The sequence below is a fragment of the Maylandia zebra genome, unplaced genomic scaffold (genome assembly GCF_041146795.1).
Source record: "Maylandia zebra isolate NMK-2024a unplaced genomic scaffold, Mzebra_GT3a scaffold03, whole genome shotgun sequence".
NCBI classification, from domain to species: domain Eukaryota; kingdom Metazoa; phylum Chordata; class Actinopteri; order Cichliformes; family Cichlidae; genus Maylandia; species Maylandia zebra.
This window is the reverse complement of record NW_027490033.1, coordinates 3,810,145-3,828,214: the sequence shown is the minus strand read 5'-3', so window position 1 is coordinate 3,828,214 and position 18,070 is coordinate 3,810,145. Positions and strand designations below refer to the sequence as shown.

The window sequence follows — 18,070 nt, the reverse complement described above, 5'->3', positions numbered from 1 at the left end:
CATTTTGAGAATTCAGTAAAGCCTCTTCGTCGCTTGGTAATTTTTATTTTTTAGTACCTGCTACTCGAATCAGAAGCTAAGTTGCTCTTGGATGAATAAGTCACATAAATAATATATTTAAAAATAAATAAATAAATATGTATGTAGTTAATTCTCTGCCCCCTTTAATGGGTCGCCAAAGCAGATCACCTGCCTGAATTTCACCCCATCCATCCTCTGCTACACCAACCCTCTGCATGTCCTTTACTACATCCATGTATCTTCTCTGAGGTCTTCCTCTTTTCCTCCTTCCAGGCAGCTTCAGCTCCAACACATTCACCCTCCCTCCTCTGCTCATGTCAAAAAGAACATAAAGTCACGTGTCTGACCACCACCATCAGTTTCAGCTCTCTGCTCTTCTGCTCTTTCACATAGTTACAGATATAGCTGACCTCTCAGGTGGAGGCAGTATTCATGCAGAGGAGAGTTGCTTTACTACCAACTAATACACCATGTATGTTAGATGGGCAGAAAAATGGCATCCAAGAAAGTAACAAGTTCTAATAGTGACCAGTAGAAAACCACCACACTCACACTGAAAATAAGGTGCACAAGATTTATTTTTCCTCCAAGGCCCAAAGCTGCCCAAATTATTAGCCTGGTTACAAACAGGAAAAGGTGGTCACTAAGAAGAACAAGCAGCCAAGCACATACAAATTTTGCATCTTCCTGAGAAAGACTTTCCAACCACCTTATCAGACCTTGTGTTGTTAGAGAATGGGTTTCCACTCCAGATCCTGGGAGTTCAACTCTCAAGCTCTTCTTCTTCAAGTCTTGAACTCCTCTCATTGGTTACCTGCGAATTCCAGAATAGGGTGTTGCTCCTTGAACTCAGCACACCAAAAGTTTCCAATCCAGTCTTTTTATCACAACAAGTCCACATAAATCCTGATTAAAACGAGTCCTCCCTCCAGTGTCATTTGATTATTTTAAAAGGAAAAGCTTCCAGGCCAGGTTAAAACGATTTTCCTTTGAAATGTTCATTTCTCTAACTGGAGTCTCCAATTTTAACTGGCTTCCCTTCTGCAACTGTGACCTTTCGATCCATCTGTATAAATCTGTAAATAGTCACTGTACCACTCTATTATAAAATTCTTGACAAATATCTGTTGTAATTCTTCTATTCTTAATACTTAATAAATGGTAAAGCATTTAATACTTTAAATGTTCTAGCTCTATTATCCCCAACCCACCCAAAACTATTTTTAAAATCTTTTCTCTTTCCCAACAATTCTCTAACACTTTCTTAACAGGATGACTTTTATTATGACCTGTATCCAATTGTTAACTATTAACTAGTTGTCTTCTAATATATAGTGGACTTTCTTCTGATTCTACTTGTAAAGCACACATTGGCATTGTTTTAACTGCCCTTAAGCAAAGTCTCAGTGCTTGAGCTTGGATAACATCCAAATTTTTTAGCCAATTTTTATCCACTGACCCATATACTACATGTCCAAAATCTATTCTTGAGCAAATTAACGTGACAGACCATTTGTCAACCCTGCTAAACATGTTATAATATTAAGTACCTTTTTACTTTTCCCCATAATGTGCTCTGTGATTTTTTTCAAGTTAATATCTTATTAAAAACTACACCCAAAAAATAGATTGTTTATTAATCTGTATCATCTTCATAATCATATCATCTTCCAGACCTAAAAGAGGATCCATTGTCATCTACTTCTACAATAAATGGCTTATGGCTCTCTGGGTGAATCAGAACTGGAGCAGATGAAAACAAGTCTTTGAGTTTGGCAAAAGCTCTATCAGCTTCGTGAGACCAGGTGAAGGGGAGCTTTGTGGAGTTAAGTCGTGTGAGTGTGCTGCTGCTACCTGACTGTAGTTGTGGATGAAGCACCGGTAGAAGTTAGCTATACAGCGGTCCCTCGTTTATCGCAGTAGTTACGTTCTAAAACCAACCCGCGATAGGTGAAATATAGAAAGTAGCTAACTTAATTTGGCTGTAAAACCCCTCACTGCACACTTTATACACTTTTCTCCGACAGGCTCGAACATTTCCACACTTCTCTCTCTTGTTTAAACACTCTCAAAGTTCAAAATTTCGTAGAAAAATAACTCCAGTATTACAAAATAAAGCCAAAGGCACCCGCAGTGGCCTTTGACAATGCAAAACGTTCCATCGACTTTTTGACAATAGGACATACATGACAATAAGAATAAAATGTGTAGCTGCTTCAGTGTTTCTGTCAATTTGTGCACATCTTGACTCGTCAGTAATGTTTGTAGGCTGAGTGCATTTTAAAAACAATTTGTGCAAACTGCACTACAAGGTGGAATATTTGCAAAATCAAGATTACCTCATGATATTTTGTCTCAAAAATTAACCCTATGAATATGTCAGTGCCATTAGAATGTAATTATTGTCTCACCAACATTTTAACATTAGACATGTAATTTTAACAGCCTCTGTAAACTAATATCCTGGCTTGCTCGAGGCTGCCGATTTCTCTGACACTTTCAATCAAAATACAATTTCAGACTGATGTGGGCCAAAGCCTAGCATAGCCTGTAACGTTATTATGAGGGACAAATTTTACGAGTTAACTTGGCTTTAAGTGACTTACAGGTTTCTTTGAAAAATACTTTCTTATATCCAGGTTCTTCCTTTTTGCTGCCGTCCTCCTCTCCTCCTTGCGCGGACCTGCAAGGAGGAGAGGAGCTTGCCGCTGCTAAAACTAAACAGAGCTCCCTGAAAAAGAGGCAAAGCCCAACAGGAACTGTTGTGTTTCTCCATTACCCTTTTCCTTAAGAGACTGTCAATACAAAGCATAAGAGAGGTTAACTCTTCAAAGGTCATAGTCTCATCCCGAGAAGCGAGTGAATCCCTCTTAGTCTGAATTAGTATTTGAATGTATACTCCTGCAATGCTCGATCCAGCCAACCCACCTCTGCTGCAGCTGACCATAAATTTTTGAGGTAATCCGCCGCACTTCTTTTTCTTTTGTCCCTAGCTGGGGATTGGCAGGGGAGGTTGTCAACAAAGCCAATACGTCACTGTGGGTGCAGTAGGGTTTCCATCTTGATCAATGATGCACTTCCAGGCCTTGTGGTCTCTAGCCTTCACCTTTGCTTGCTCGAGGGTTAGATGTCGTTGTTTAAGATCGTCTCCAATTTGCTTGATCCAAGTCTTCTTGAGCGCATCATGCTTGATTCTCCAGTGAACGGGGTTCTACTGCATCAAAAGGTGATATGGTAGGCAATGGTTGCTTATGTGGCAGATGTGGCCAAACCATTGCAGTGGTTGCTTCCTAATCAGCTCTTCCATTGAGGGCTGCTGGTGACATTGGCTACGTATCACGCTGTTGCTGAGACGATCACGGAGGGACACTCCCAGAATCTGACGCAAACAGCACATTTGGAAGACCTCGAGCTTAATCCGCCATCCTTAATCCGCCAGTCTTCTTTAATTCCTCCAAAAACTCATCACACGAGCAGAACTGGAGTGGACGAGAAGAGAGATAAGCCTGAGCCCATAACAGAGGTTCTACCCTGCAGTGTTCCAATCAGGTAGGAAACTTTGGTGGTTTCATTGGGAAACGATCAGGGAGAGCAGCTGAATACAAATCCCCCACAACTACCCGGCTCCCTGCAAAAGGATCATTACACATGCCAAAAGGCATAACCGTGTACTGCAGGAAGTGGTCGAGCATTACAAAAGCTGAATTTATAATTCACGTTGGCAGTAATGACACCCGTTTATGTCAATCGGAAGTCACTAAAATCAGTCTTGAATTGGTGTGCAACTTTGCCAAAATAATGTCGGACTCTGTAGTTTTCTCTGGTTTCCTCCCCAGTCGGACCAGTAGTGACATGTTTAGCCGCATGTTCTCCTTAAATTGCTGCCTGTCTGAGTGGTGTCCAAAAAACAATGTGGGCTTCATAGATAATTGGGAAACCTTCTGGAGGAAACCGGGTCTTGTTAAGAGAGATGGCATCCATCCCAGCTGGATGGAGCAGCTCTCATTTTTAGAAATCTCAAAGTCTGGCCAAATTATTAAATCCCACAAAATGTGACTATTCAGAGTTGGGACCAGGAAGCAGAGCTGCAGTCTTACACACCTCTCTGCAGCTTCTCTTGCCCCCAAAATCCAATCTCCTTAGATTGGAGATCTATGGCATATATTTAGGGCTGGATCGCATCACCCTGAATCCTCCCTTAGTTATGCTGCAATAGATGTAGGCTGCTGGGGGATTCCCATGATGCATTCAGTATTTCCTTTTCAGCCACCTTTCTCACCCAACATGTGTTAATAGACCTCTCTGCAGTGAATCACACTTTTTATTAATCTCTGTCTCTCTTCCACAGCATGTCTTTATCCTGTCTTCCTTCTCTCACCCCAACCGGTCGCAGCAGATGGCCCCGCCCCTCCCTGAACCTGGTTCTGCCGGAGGTTTCTTCCTGTTAAAAGGGAGTTTTTCCTTCCCACTGTTGCCAAAGTGCTTGCTCATAGGGGGTCATATGATTGTTGGGTTTTTTTCTCTAAATGTGTTATTTTAGGGTCTACCTTACATTATAAAGTTCAATCTGGAGAGAAAGGATAAGCAGAGCCTCCGGGGGGAGCTAGAGAGTCTTGAAAAGGGACCTCAGTCAGGTTTTTCTTTCTGATCATATATAGACTGTTTAAAATCTTGACCATTTGACAAAAAACTTGCATTCCACTGTAGGATTAATATGGTTATAAAAATTAACCACCACATTATCCCTCTTGACTTGCATAACTACTTAGTTCACCCCTTATGTCCTCCCAAATGATGTTCTTCATATCTAAACTATGACATGAATCCTCTCAGTCTTGGACTTCACATCTGATGTTCCATGTATTACTTTCACAATGAATGTCACCATCATCTTCTTCTCTTCCTCTAGTTTCCTTTCACCCATTTCCATTACTCTTTCTATCACTTGTTTCTCCCCTAACCTGGGTTTCCTAATCTGTCTCTCTTGCTCAACCATTTTACATACCTCTACAAATGTCGCTTTCTTTTTTCATATTGACATTTAAGGGCACTCCTTGCTCCTTTACTTCCATTAGTTCTCCTTTCCCCTACTCTTATAGTATTTTTCACGTTAACTTTGCACACACCCAAAAGTTTTCTTGCTTTTTCCACCTGCACTTCTATGTTACAACCAATCAGTAGATTTCCATTTCTGAGTATCTTAGCATATGTGATTTCTCCAACTTGCAGACCTGTACAGGCCTTCGACCGACTCTCCTGCTAATCTCACTCACTAAATCCACTAAGGTAGGTCCTCCTTGGGCTCTCACACTCTGGGGCCTCTGGATGTCTGGGGCCTGGATCTGCTTCATGCCCTGGGGGACGGGGCTATGGCTTGCTACATCCTCTAGCAGACCATTACATGTGGAAACCATTTGAATACAAGCGCGCTGATCCACACAGGTGTGCACACGGATGTTCACTGCTCGTAGACTTAAATTACACCTTTCTTGGCTGCTACTTCAAAGCACATTGTGCGCTGTCTGTCCTGTGTGCTGCACAACAACATTGAATTTTTAGTATTTACTGCTGTTTACACTTAGCTAGATTAATGCGATGGTGTTGTGTTTAGTATGTTGCTTTGTTTTTTTTGTTTTTTTTGCTTGTTTTCTATTCTTCTCCTCTCAACAGGTGATCCAGGAGATTTTTTTTTCTCTCTCCCTTTCCTATCCCTCACTCATGTCTGTCCCGTCTGTAACATCTGAAAATAAAATATAATAAATAATAAAAACAAAGGTCGATCAAATGGACCAATACGGCAATGCCACGATGATCCATTCGGCAAAGTAAATCCATTGGGTATCCTTGTTGGTCTTCAGACAACAATTCTGATGGCTAAAGGACCAAATGGGACAGGCAAAAAAAAAAAAAAAAATCCACTTAGGTACTCCTGAAATCCAAACACACACTAACTCCAACAACCACACCATACATGTTGAAAGCACACAGCTCTCCAAACCTCCACTCCTCAACCTCATGTGTCTCTCCCCCCTTTCCCCCATAACCTGTTTTCTCTCCCCTTTATAGAGAAGGGCTCAAATCATCACCAGTCAACTACTCCCTTTACTCAACTCCAAATAGCTGCCAACTGGACTAGAGAAGAATCTCCACTCTCACATGGGTGTGGTCCACATCTCACACAAGTAAGAGATTTACTCAATTATTCCACCACGCCACATTCTGCAACATGTAAACCTGAATTCTGTGTAACAGCCGAGAAGTATGAAGTGGAAGAACACAATGCTCCTTTTACCATCAGATCATACGAGTATTGAATTTAGACTTCAACTGTGACACGTGAGTAAATGCGCTTTTGTTTTCTTGTAATACAATATTGTGTAATGAAAGATTCAGATTTAATTTAAGACACTTCTGATCTTTCTGAAGAAGAAAAAACAACTAAATAAAAGTGGTTTGAGGTGTAATAAATCTATCTTTATTGAGGTCATCTGCGATAATAACACCCCGATTAATTAACACTTTACACCAGCAAAATAGCAAGTAAGAGTGGTAATGCTGGGCAACAAAGCAACAAGGAAAGTCAAAGAGGGACCTGGGAGCATACAGTCTAGAACAGGGGTCGGCAACCTGCGGTTCCAGAGCCGCATGCAGCTCTTTAGTCCTTATACAAGTATTTAACTGAAGTGTATTTTATTTGTGTTAGTTCTTTTAAAAATTGTAATTCTAAATTGAAAGATTATTGCGATCTTGAAATATAAAAATAAAATTATATTTTATTATTTTTCGTCACTCAAAATAAGCGTCACACTTGTGGAAGCCAGTATACCTGCCGTGCATTTATCGAGACTTTCAACTCCAGGTAGGCCAAGTATGGAGAAATGTGAAAAAAGAAAAATATCAGAAGAAAATAGAACATTTAATGATGCCTGGGCAGATTCATTTGCATTTACTTCTGAGGAGGGCAGCCTACCAGTATGCCTAATATGTGGATTGCCGATCTTCGGATCCAGATACGTATGTGACGTTGTACGTGAGCAGCTGTTCTCCACCATGAACTATGTTAAAAACAAACACCGCTCACGCCTCACAGACGAGAGCTTACAGTCCTCCGTAAAGATGGAAGTGACTTTGTACAGCCCCGATTTGCAGGTGCTGTTTGCAGAGGTTCAGGAGCAGAAGCAATTTTTTAGTAGCATAGTGCTTTTTAAAAAAAAAATTAAAATTCAGATCAAGGCTACTTCTTTGTTCATTGTATGTAGTTTCACTTCCCCTGTCACGTCATTAGTCAGTCAGCCGTTTCCCCATGTGTCCTCTCTTCCCGTGATCACCTCCTGTGTACATTTGTGTCCACTATATGTTTTTGTCAGGTCGTCTGTTATCTCCCCCATAGTCACAGACAAACTGTTTCCTAGTTTTCTTAGTTTTTCTAGGGTCCATGTTTTTCACGTGCCATCATCCAAATAAAAGATTGCTTTTTGTTAAAACCTGCTAATCCTCTTCAAACTCTGCTTCTAGGTCCGTTCAACAAAACACACTGGCGTACCTTGCTGTGATGTGATAGTTCAGCTTTTTAATTCACTGAAAAGAGACCTTAGACTGGGTGTCTTTCTTTTTTGTTATAATTTTTTAAAAGTTCGAAATGTATTCCTTACATACATAAAATTAAATTTTCTCTATAGCACTTCATGGATTTAACAAGCAACACACTATAGTTGTTTATACAAAGCATAAAGAAAAAAAAAACAATTTATAGAGTGTTATCTTCATGTTAGATGTCAACACAGTATTTGCGGCCCCCAGTGTTTCCTTTTCCGTGGAAACCAAATCCAGTGACTCTGTGGGTGTTCAAAGTTGCTGACCCCTGGTCTAGAATAATTATAAAAAGACAGAATAAATAAATAAAAAAAAGTAGAAGTGGGAACAGTCTTTATATAATCTTTATTAGTACTTTAGTCCCGATTTGTCTCTAATATTTCTGCATAAGATCTATTGTTTTATTCTGGCTCTTTACAATTTTTTTGTTATATTGTGCATTAAAATAAATCATTATGATAGTCCTACTTTGTCAGGCTATATTTCCCTAAGAGGACCTTCACATAAAAGGCAAGAACAGCAATGCTGCACCCCGAACCCAGGAAGTATCTCACACAGCACGCAGGATTGAAAAGCCCTATTGATAATGTGCAAAAACTACAACATTACATTACATGCTGTACTCCAGTGTGACTTTCACATCAAGACAGGGACACAGATAAACACAAATCCTGTATAAAACGTACAAATATGAGAAATATGAACATTATAAAAAGAAAATCAACACTGAGCACAGCACAGCACTTAAGTGTAAAATGCTTTAATGTATTCACAGCCATAAAGTAGAGCCAAAATTATAACCCAGGCTGTTTATGAAAAGGTGACACTATTCGGTTTTTAGCAGGTATGAGAGACTGAAGAAGGGTTAACTAGAGTTTTGAGGGTTTGACCTCAAAAAATTGAACTAACAGGAAGAGAAAATAAAAAACGGAGGTTTTCATGTGACGGGAAGTACAAGGCTGTGCTTTCTATGTGGTCATTATGTTTAGAAACAGGAAGTGTAATGTGATTCACACTGAAAGACTGAAGAGGAGGGGTGCTATGTGATCACCAGATTTTTTTTTTATTACTTAATGAACTAAAACGAAAAGACACACGTTACAGTGGATGTTTTGCTTTTTGAGAGGGCCAGTTTGGTGATCACATCTTCTAAGATAAAAAGTGCTGTGAGGCGACTGTTGTTGTGATTTGGCGCTATATAAATAAAATTGAATTGAATTGAATTTCCTATATAATTCATGAGCTCTTTCAATGGTTTCATCTCTCTATACAATCAAAAATAGTAAAACACTGTTAGACTAGCCTGTGAGGATTTAGCATACACACACAAATGATAGCTGATAGCATCACACGGTTGCTGAAGATTTGTCTGCTCCACACAAAGAATGACAATCTCCTGTTCCAGTACATCTCACAGCTGCTCTAAAGGACTGAGGTCCTGGATTTGGAGACCTGCGGATTTAAACAGTTTAAAGTCAGCGCTGCAGATATTTACAGATATTACTGGATATATGTGGATGTAGACTCTTGGAGTCAATTCATATAATTCTTTTAATAGGAAGAGCCACATAAAAGGCATATATTAAGTCAGAAGAAAAACGTTACCACTTTTTCTTCAAGCAGGAGTGCGATGAGAGCAGCTACTAAAGCAAAAACTGTCAGTCCTGCTATTGTAGCTATTACAATCACTGAGGTGGAAACTGTGAGAAAAGCAGGAACAATGTTACAATGGACAACGCTAATACATCAATTATAGATCACAGGGAAATGTAGGCCTATTGAAGTCATTGTTATTAGATGCAAATTCACTCAGATATCATCACTTTATAAATCTGTGACTTTGAAAGAGTTTCTCACCATTATAATCAGCAGTAGCAGCAGCAAACACCTGCTGGACCTCAGGAATCATCACCATCACCTCTCTGTGAGGAGCAGAGAGCACTCGTGCTGCACATCCCACCTGTGTGCTGTGTTTACATGAACCTGAGAGCACAGCTGTAGTGGTGACAGTGAATGTAGCGTTGGTGTTGGACACACTGACAGTGTTGTAATGTGAGAAGCTGAGGTCTTGTTGTGAGACACTGAGTGTTACAGTGGGAGCAGGTCGACCAGTGGCTGAACAGGAAACAACCCACTCTTCAGTAGAGTTTGACTCTCTGACATCAACAACAGGTTCATGCAGCTCTGTGAAGGATCAGGAGATATTGCGAAGACTACATTGTCAAGAAGAAACCAGCTTCTGACGCATTTCATAGTAGCTTTATTTGATTGAGTCTAATCTGCTTGAAGAAAGTAAAAGTTCTTACCATAGACTTGGAGGCAGGTTCTACCAGTGAAGGAGCCTTCAGGGTGAGTGATAAACAGACAGTGATAGCAGCCTTTATCCTGCTCCGTCACATTCCTGATGACCAGTGTTGGTCAAGTTACTTGAAAAAAGTAATCAGTAACTAATTACTGATTACTTCCCCAAAAAAGTAATCCCGTTACTTTACTGATTACTTATTTTCAAAAGTAATTAATTACTTAGTTACTTAGTTACTTAGTTACTTTTTAAAAACACGATTTACAACCTGAAGAGGTGATAAAGCGATAGATCTTTCAGCCCAATTCTACTTTTTCTACATAATCCATCACACAAAATGTAATCAAATGGAAAAGTCTCTTTTTTAACTTGTTTTATCAGTTTTAATCTTTTAACTTTATGCATCAAGCAAAAATTTAATTATATGCAACATTCTCTGACTTGAATAAATTAGTTTAACATTTAAACCTATTTTCTACACATTCCAGCACATAAAATAAAATAATTTTTTGTGTTTACACTCACTCTTTCAAATAGATGCAAGTAAAACACAGCAGAAAATAAATAAAGTCAAAGACTCAGCGGTCCTGTTGCTCTATTTTCACCTGTAAAGCAGGACTGCAGTAGGCGGAGGTTTACCCTGGTGCAGGTGTGTAGCGGTCAGTGGAAGGATACGGCAGTGTCTCTGTGAGTTTCCCATTACGTCGTTGCGCTCTTGGTGCTTCCTTGGAAGTTTAGGGGTTTTTTTCGCTGTAAAAAGAAGTTTTCTTCCCACGCACGATGGACGCTAATGTTTTTGTCACTTTTTATGGAATCAAACTCAAAATAAGGTCAGTACTTCCACGCTTTAAACGCTGCATGCTCATACTCTCTCCCGCACTCGATATGTGATCCATTGTTGATCTGCACACAGCTGTTGTCACTAACGGCGCACTCGCTTACGTCACTGTCGTGAGACATTCTCGCAAAAAATCACGGTTTTAGTAACGCAGTAACGCAGCGTTCCTTCGGGAAAGTAACGGTAATCTAATTACCGATTTTGCAATAGTAATCCCTTACTTTACTCGTTACTCGAAAAAAGTAATCAGATTACAGTAACGCGTTACAAGTAACGCGTTACTGCCCATCTCTGCTGATGACTATGGAGCAGTTCTGTAGTCAAGTGTATTTAAACTTGACTTTATCGTTAAAGCCATCATTCACTCTCTGACCATAGTACTTGCTGTAGGTGTCAACATTTGTCTCCACATCACGTGAGATTTTCTGCCATGTGACCTGAAGGACGTCTTTAGTGTCCAAGAGCTGACAGCTGAATTCAGCATCTTCTCCCACTGCTGCCAGCACAGTCTGCTGTGTTTGGATCACTGCTGTTAGAGCTGCATGGAGAAAATAAATGAACGGTTAGATGTGAGAATGAGGAAATATTAGTCAGTGAAAGAAGCAGCTTTTCTTTTTATCCTTATCCTGAAATGAAGTCAAACATTAACATGATAAAAAAAACCAATCAGCATCAAAGAGAAACACTGGCTACTGTTTCCTACCTTTTGGAAGGACTCCACAGACAAAAAGTAGATAGACAAGCACACAATATGTCATTGCTGTTATAAAGTGTCAAAGTTTGAGATGAACCCGAGAGCTCTGTGGATATAAAAAGATGTCAGGTTTGTATTGAATAAATATATGCATGTACTACACAGAATTCTGTGCAGACATACAACACAATGACTGGCGAGTTTTAAAAACACAACTTCAATTAAAGAAGATACTTCTGTTTTCATGGTTTTCTTTCTGCTTTTTCTCAGGGCTTCTGTAAAAAAAAAGTTAAGTATGAAGTTTCAAATCAGAACGGCCACAAAAAAGTGGAAGTGAAAACGTTGCTATTTGCATTTCTCGCATTCCTCATCTGAATCAGATCCTCAAGACAAGATTACAAATAACAACACCTCCGCTTCGCTGGAATCCTTATTTCAGTGTCTCTGCGAAGTTAAGATCTGGATGGCCTCAAATTTCTCGTGATCATCTTGTGATCATCTTTGGACCAAGCTGCAATTCTAGTACCACGGATCTCGACCTGCGCAGTTTAGCACCTTTTGTTAAACTGCATGCAAAAAATTTGGGGGTTATACGAGATAGTAAGTTTACCTTTGAGAAACAAATTGACTCTGTTGTGCAGTCGTCCTTTTTTAAAATTGAGGCTCTTATCCAAGGTGAAATCCTTTTTATCTTTTAAAAACCTAGAACGAGCAATTCACGCTTTTATCTTATCTCAACTGGACTACTGTAATTCTCTATATGCAGCTGTTAGCCAGTCTTGTCTAGCACGGCTCCAGCTGGTCCAGAATGCTGCAGCTCGTCTCCTGACACGTTCAAAGAGACACGAGCATATTTCCCCAGTGCTCGCCTCACTTCACTGGCTCCCAGGCCGCTTTAGAATTAAATACAACATTTTGTTGTTGACTTACAAAGCACTGAACGGTCCGGCTCCAGAACATCTGTCTGACTTACTGCAGCCATATATACCCCCTAGAGATCTAAGATCAAGTGATCTCTCGCTCTTGGCCACTTTTAAGTCGAGGCTGGTCCACAGAGGTTACTGGGAATTTGTGTTTGTGGCAACGAAAATGTGGAATGATTTACCTCTCCACATTAGAAAGGGCCCGACCATCAGTCTTTTCAAATCCCATCTTAAAACACATTTATTCTCACTGGTTTTCGACACCGCATGAGAGTTACCTGTCTGTCCACCTAATCATCTTTTATCAGGTATTTGTTGTTTATGTTATTTGTTACTGTGTAAACTTTTTCCCTTCTTTGTACAGGTCAACATTTTGTTGTTATTATATGTGCTATATAAATAAAGTAAAGTAAAAGTAAAACCTCAGTAAATAAGTTTTTAACAGGAATGCATGGAAAAAAATTCAAATAAAGTATTCATCCCATCAGGTATGAACTGGTTTTATCTGAACTGCACACACTCAGACTCTCAAATGACAAACCTGGTTTTAAAGCCTGAGAAGATGAAATGTATTAATGTAAATCAAAATGCAATTTTTAATTAAGGGAGAGATTAATGGACAGTGTCCGTGTCAATGAATGCCATCGGTGGTTTGTCAGAGATAATATTCTCATTTTGTAACTCTGTCACAGCGCATTACCTTCATTAGATAGTTGGAGGATCGAGGGTCTGCAGAATGACACGCAGATTGTAAAATCTTCTGTGTATCTTGTTTCATCCCTGGGGAGACGCCACAGTTTCATTTCTTCATTAACGCTCAGCTTGTAGTTTTTATCACTCTAATGCATAAGAGTCCTCTGATTGCAGCACATGTATGTAGATGAAACATGTTGCTTTCACTATATTAAAGGAGAGGAAATGTTCAAGTCTGAAGTCACAAAAATCTGCTGTTCCAGTTCCTCCTGTAAGATGGACTAATATCACTAAATTATCCATTTAGCCCTACGACAGACTGGCGAACTGTCCAGGGTGTACCCTGCCTCTTGCCCTATGACAGCTGGGATAGGCTCCAGCGCCCCCCGTGACCCTGAAAATGATAAGCGGAAGCGAACGGATGGATGGATATCCATTTATGACTGTTACATGCTGTTGTTGTGTGGCCATTGCCTTGAAATACGTGAAATATCCATCCATCCATCCATCCATCTTCATCCGCTTTATCCGAGGCCGGGTCACGGGGCCAGCAGCCTAAGCAGAGAGGCCCAGACCTCCCTCTCCCCAGCCACCTCCTCCAGCTTATCCGGGGGAACACCAAGGCGTTCCCAGGCCAGCCGAGAGATATAATCTCTCCAGCGTGTCCTGGGTCTGCCCCGGGGCCTCCTCCCGGTGGGACATGCCTGGAACACCTCACCCAGGAGGCGCCCAGGAGGCATCCTTGTCAGATGCCCGAACCACCTCACCTGATTCCTTTCGATGTGGAGCAGCAGCTGCTCTACTCTGAGCCCCTCCCGGATGGCCGAACTTCTCACCCTATCTCTAAGGGAGAGGCCAGCCACCCTTCGGAGGAAGCTCATTTCTGCCGCTTGTATCTGCGATCTCGTTCTTTCGGTCACTACCCACAGCTCGTGGCCATAGGTGAGGGTAGGGACGTAGATCGACCGGTAAATTGAGAGCTTCGCTTTTACACTCAGCTCCCTCTTCACCACGACGGACCGGTGCAGCGTCCGCATTACTGCAGCTGCAGCCCCAATCCGTCTGTCGATCTCCGGCTCCCTTCTCCCATCACTCGTGAACAAGACCCGAGATACTTGAACTCCTCCACTTGGGGCAGGAACTCATCCCCGACCCGGAGTGGGCACTCCACCCTTTTCCGGCTGAGAACCATGGCCTCAGATTTGGAGGTGCTGATCCTCATTCCTGCTGCTTCACACTCGGCTGCGAACCGTTCCAGTGCGAGCTGGAGGCCCTCACCCGATGAAGCCAACAGAACCACATCATCCGCAAAAAGCAGATGACGTGAAATATATTATTATTATATTAATGAAATAATTATGTATTTTAAATACAGTTGGAAAATGCTTCAAACATTGATAAGAAGAATCCACACAATAAAACAAACAAACAAACAAACATGTCCCAACAAGCAATTTAAGACAGGACAGCTTTACTGTCAGTGTGCGAGGACAAAGTTACAGCAAACATCCCTCCTGGAATGAGGCATGTGATTAGCAAAATATGAAAAGACATTATTTATCATCCAACAAAAGGTTTAAGATTTAACATTGGATCTCTAACTCTTTCTCTCTCTCTCTCACACACACACACACACACACACACACACACACACACACACACACACACACACACACACACACTCTAACAAATCAGCTAAAAACATTAAGCTTGGTGGTTTTCATGTGACCATCATGAGGCTTATGCGCAAGTTCACTAAGGAAGCTCTGTAGTCACACGTCTGTCTGCTTCCCAGGTGTTTGGCAGCTAATGTAAGTTTTACATCACTTCCACTTTCCCATGCTTGTCAAGCTGGTTGTGACATCACGGGTCTAGTCCAATCAGCACTCAGCCCTCCTTCTTTAGGCCAATCAGCCTTCACTCCATGTACTTAAAATCTCACTGCGCATCTGTGATTCTTCTTTTCAGATGCCTTCGTACAACCCGCCTCCTCCCCATCGCCACCACTGTAAATGTCCAGTTTTGTTTATTGATCTAAGCCTGAACAGCTACGCGTAGTGTCCAGTAGAGGGCTCTGTTGTTTAGTTAGCGGCAAGCTGCACTTCCAGCTCAGACCGGTTTTTGTGGCGCACATGTCCCAGTAGGCAGCTCTCAATGAAGCGTGAAGCAGCGTGATACCGGACTCTAGCAAAATTAACAATTTGCAGCCCTTGGAATGCGGAGCGAGGTACATGTTTTAAGTTGTATTTGTTTGCTTAACTGATATTTTGTTGTATGTTCTGCATTATTTGAGTTCATATTTGTAATAAGCATCTAAGAAAATGTATTTTGTGTTTCTGTTTAGTTTTCACGGTGCATTGGTGCACCTCAGCACTGTTAGATTCTGAATGAATCTCAAAGTAAAAATTACTGCACCCGTCGAGGCTCTCTCTATTTCTTCCTTGGTCCGAGGGACTGCTACAGTGAAAACTCGATCGCTGAGTGAAGGCTACTTGCTAGCTCCCATGCCAGATGAGTGCAGCCCGTGCCACGAGGTGGGTCCGTGTGTCAGCTGTGAGATATTTCTACACCAGTCAAGATCATCTTTGCTTCGTCGCCTACCTCCCCTTTGAACTCTGATGGTTACTTTACGAAGGTGCAGGTATTATGCCCATTAAGGACTTTGCTGATAACAAAGTTAAAATGTCTGCACACTAATTCAGAGTTACTTGCCTTAAATATTTTTGTGGTTACAGCCTTAAAGGTATACTGCATTGCACTGAGTAATTACAATCTTTAAATTGTATGGGTTTATTCTTCTTGAAAGTAACGTATATCAGCGGTATTTACAGTTACATTTTGTCTAATATGTGGGTGCTAATCTGTTTATTTATGTGATGTAAACGTCTGATGTGAGCATTGTTTCCAAAAGTAACACTCACGTAAGTTTAAGTCCAGACGTTATCGCATAGAGCAACATACACATTACAGTAACAAAATGTTGAACGCTGCTGAAGAAGCCGACGACTCAGAGCAACAAGGAGTAAGATCCAGCAATCGTGAAAGGCATTTAACTGAAAAGGGTAAAGAAATGCAGGAATATGAGGCAAAGAAAAATGAGAAGGCATTTAACAAAGCTTATGACACTTGGAAGAAGGCAGCTAAAGAAATCAGAACAAAGCTGAAAACTTTCTGCTCACCTGAAGAGCTAAACAATGCCAGTCATGACATAAGAGACAAGCACGCTGTAGTACAACAGCATTATGAACCCATTCGCCGCAGCCAATCCATGACGCCCGACATTGTTAAGCGAATGGATGCTTGTGCAGTGCTTACAACTGACATTTGTGAAGTTGTTGCTAAACGACAGGAAAATATCGATCAGCTCTTTAACGATCGCCTTGAAAAGGAAAGAGTACGAGTGATGTTAAACAAAAGGGACTATGGTTCTGTGTTTGGTGATACAAAAACTGAAACGTCGTTCCCAGAGGGTTCAGTTGCACGCTCAAAGGCAGATTCTACTGGCAGTCGTGAGGTGGAAGCAGAAGCTGAACTTGCAGCCAAAGTGGAACAAGCAAAGGCCACACAAGAAATATTGGCACAGGAAACCAAGATCAGCCAAATGGAAAATGAGTGGAAAATAAAGGAAGTGGAAACAAAGGCAAAGTTGGAGGAGGAAAAGACTAAACTTCAACAGTTAAAGGCAGACAGCGAAGTGAAAGTAGCAGCTGCACGAGTAAGAGCCCTTAGCGCTCAAAATGACATTGAAAGCCATGATCAAGTGTCCTGCTACAACTTAGAAAATTCCGCAAATCTCCCCAACATCGCACCACGGCTCTCTTTAAATCCACAAGCACCAACATTTAGACCTCACAATACTACTCCAGAACGTGAAGAACTTAGCTTAGTTCAAGCCCTCGCCAGCTCTCTTACCCTAAACAGGCTTCCTGTACCTGAGCCCACCATCTTTAGTGGCGACCAGAGATGGGCAGTAACGCGTTACTTGTAACGCGTTACTGTAATCTGATTACATTTTTCAAGTAACGAGTAAAGTAAGGGATTACTATTGCAAAATCGGTAATTAGATTACCGTTACTTTCCCGTAGGAACGCTGCGTTACTGCGTTACTAAAACCGTGATTTTTTTTGCGAGAATGTCTCATGACAGTGACGTAAGCAAGTGCGACGTTGGTGACAGCAGCTGTGTGCAGATCAACAATGGATAATATATCGAGTGCGGGAGAGAGTATGAGCGTGCAGCGTTTAAAGTGTGGAAGTACTGACCTTACTTTGAGTTTGATTCCATAAAAAGTGACAAAAACATTAGCGTCCATCGTGCGTGGGAAGAAAACTTCTTTTTACAGCGAAAAAAACCCCTAAACTTCCGAGCAAGCACCGAGTAGCTACGACGTAATGGGAAACTCACAGAGACACTCGCGCGGATTCTTCAACTGACCGCAGCACACCTACACCAGGGTAACCCTCCGCCTACCCTGCTCCTGCTTTACAGGTGAAAATAGAGCAAAAGGACCGCTGAGTCTTTGACTTTATTTATTTTCTGCTGTGTTTTACTTGCATCTGTTTGAAAGAGTGAGTGAAAACACAAAAAATATTTTATTTTATGTGCTGGAATGTGTAGAAAATAGGTTTAAATATTAAACAAATTTATTCAAGTCAGAGAATGTTGCATATAATTAAATGTTTTGCTTGATGCATAAAGTTAAAAGATTAAAACTGATAAAACAAGTTAAAAAAAGAGACTTTTCCATTTGATTACATTTTGTATGATGGATTATGTAGAAAAAGTAGAATTGGGCTGAAAGATCTATCACTTTATCACCTCTTCAGGTTGTAAATCGTGTTTTTAAAAAGTAACTAAGTAACTAAGTAATTAATTACTTTTGAAAATAAGTAATCAGTAAAGTAACGGGATTACTTTTTGGGGGGAGTAATCAGTAATTAGTTACTGATTACTTTTTTCAAGTAACTTGACCAACACTGGTGGCGACCCCCTAAAGTTTATGGATT

General features: G+C 40.9%; 1 protein-coding gene and 1 long non-coding RNA gene across 2 annotated transcripts; one reads left to right on the top strand and one right to left on the bottom strand.

Annotated features, from left to right (window-relative positions):
• Positions 1-7,317: 7,317 nt before the first annotated feature.
• LOC143415789 (uncharacterized) lies at positions 7,318-11,642 on the bottom strand. Its single transcript, XR_013096238.1, has 5 exons — positions 11,458-11,642; positions 9,921-11,292; positions 9,472-9,798; positions 9,220-9,314; positions 7,318-9,066 (listed from the first exon to the last, which is right to left on the bottom strand). It is a non-coding gene; the product is annotated as an uncharacterized LOC143415789 (long non-coding RNA).
• A 3,343-nt stretch (positions 11,643-14,985) lies between these two features.
• Positions 14,986-17,052, top strand: LOC143415799 (uncharacterized). Its single transcript, XM_076881212.1, has 2 exons — positions 14,986-15,291; positions 15,409-17,052. The coding sequence occupies exon 2, from the start codon at positions 16,042-16,044 to the stop codon at positions 17,050-17,052; it is 1,011 nt and encodes a 336-aa protein (XP_076737327.1). The 5' UTR covers positions 14,986-15,291; positions 15,409-16,041.
• Positions 17,053-18,070: the final 1,018 nt, after the last annotated feature.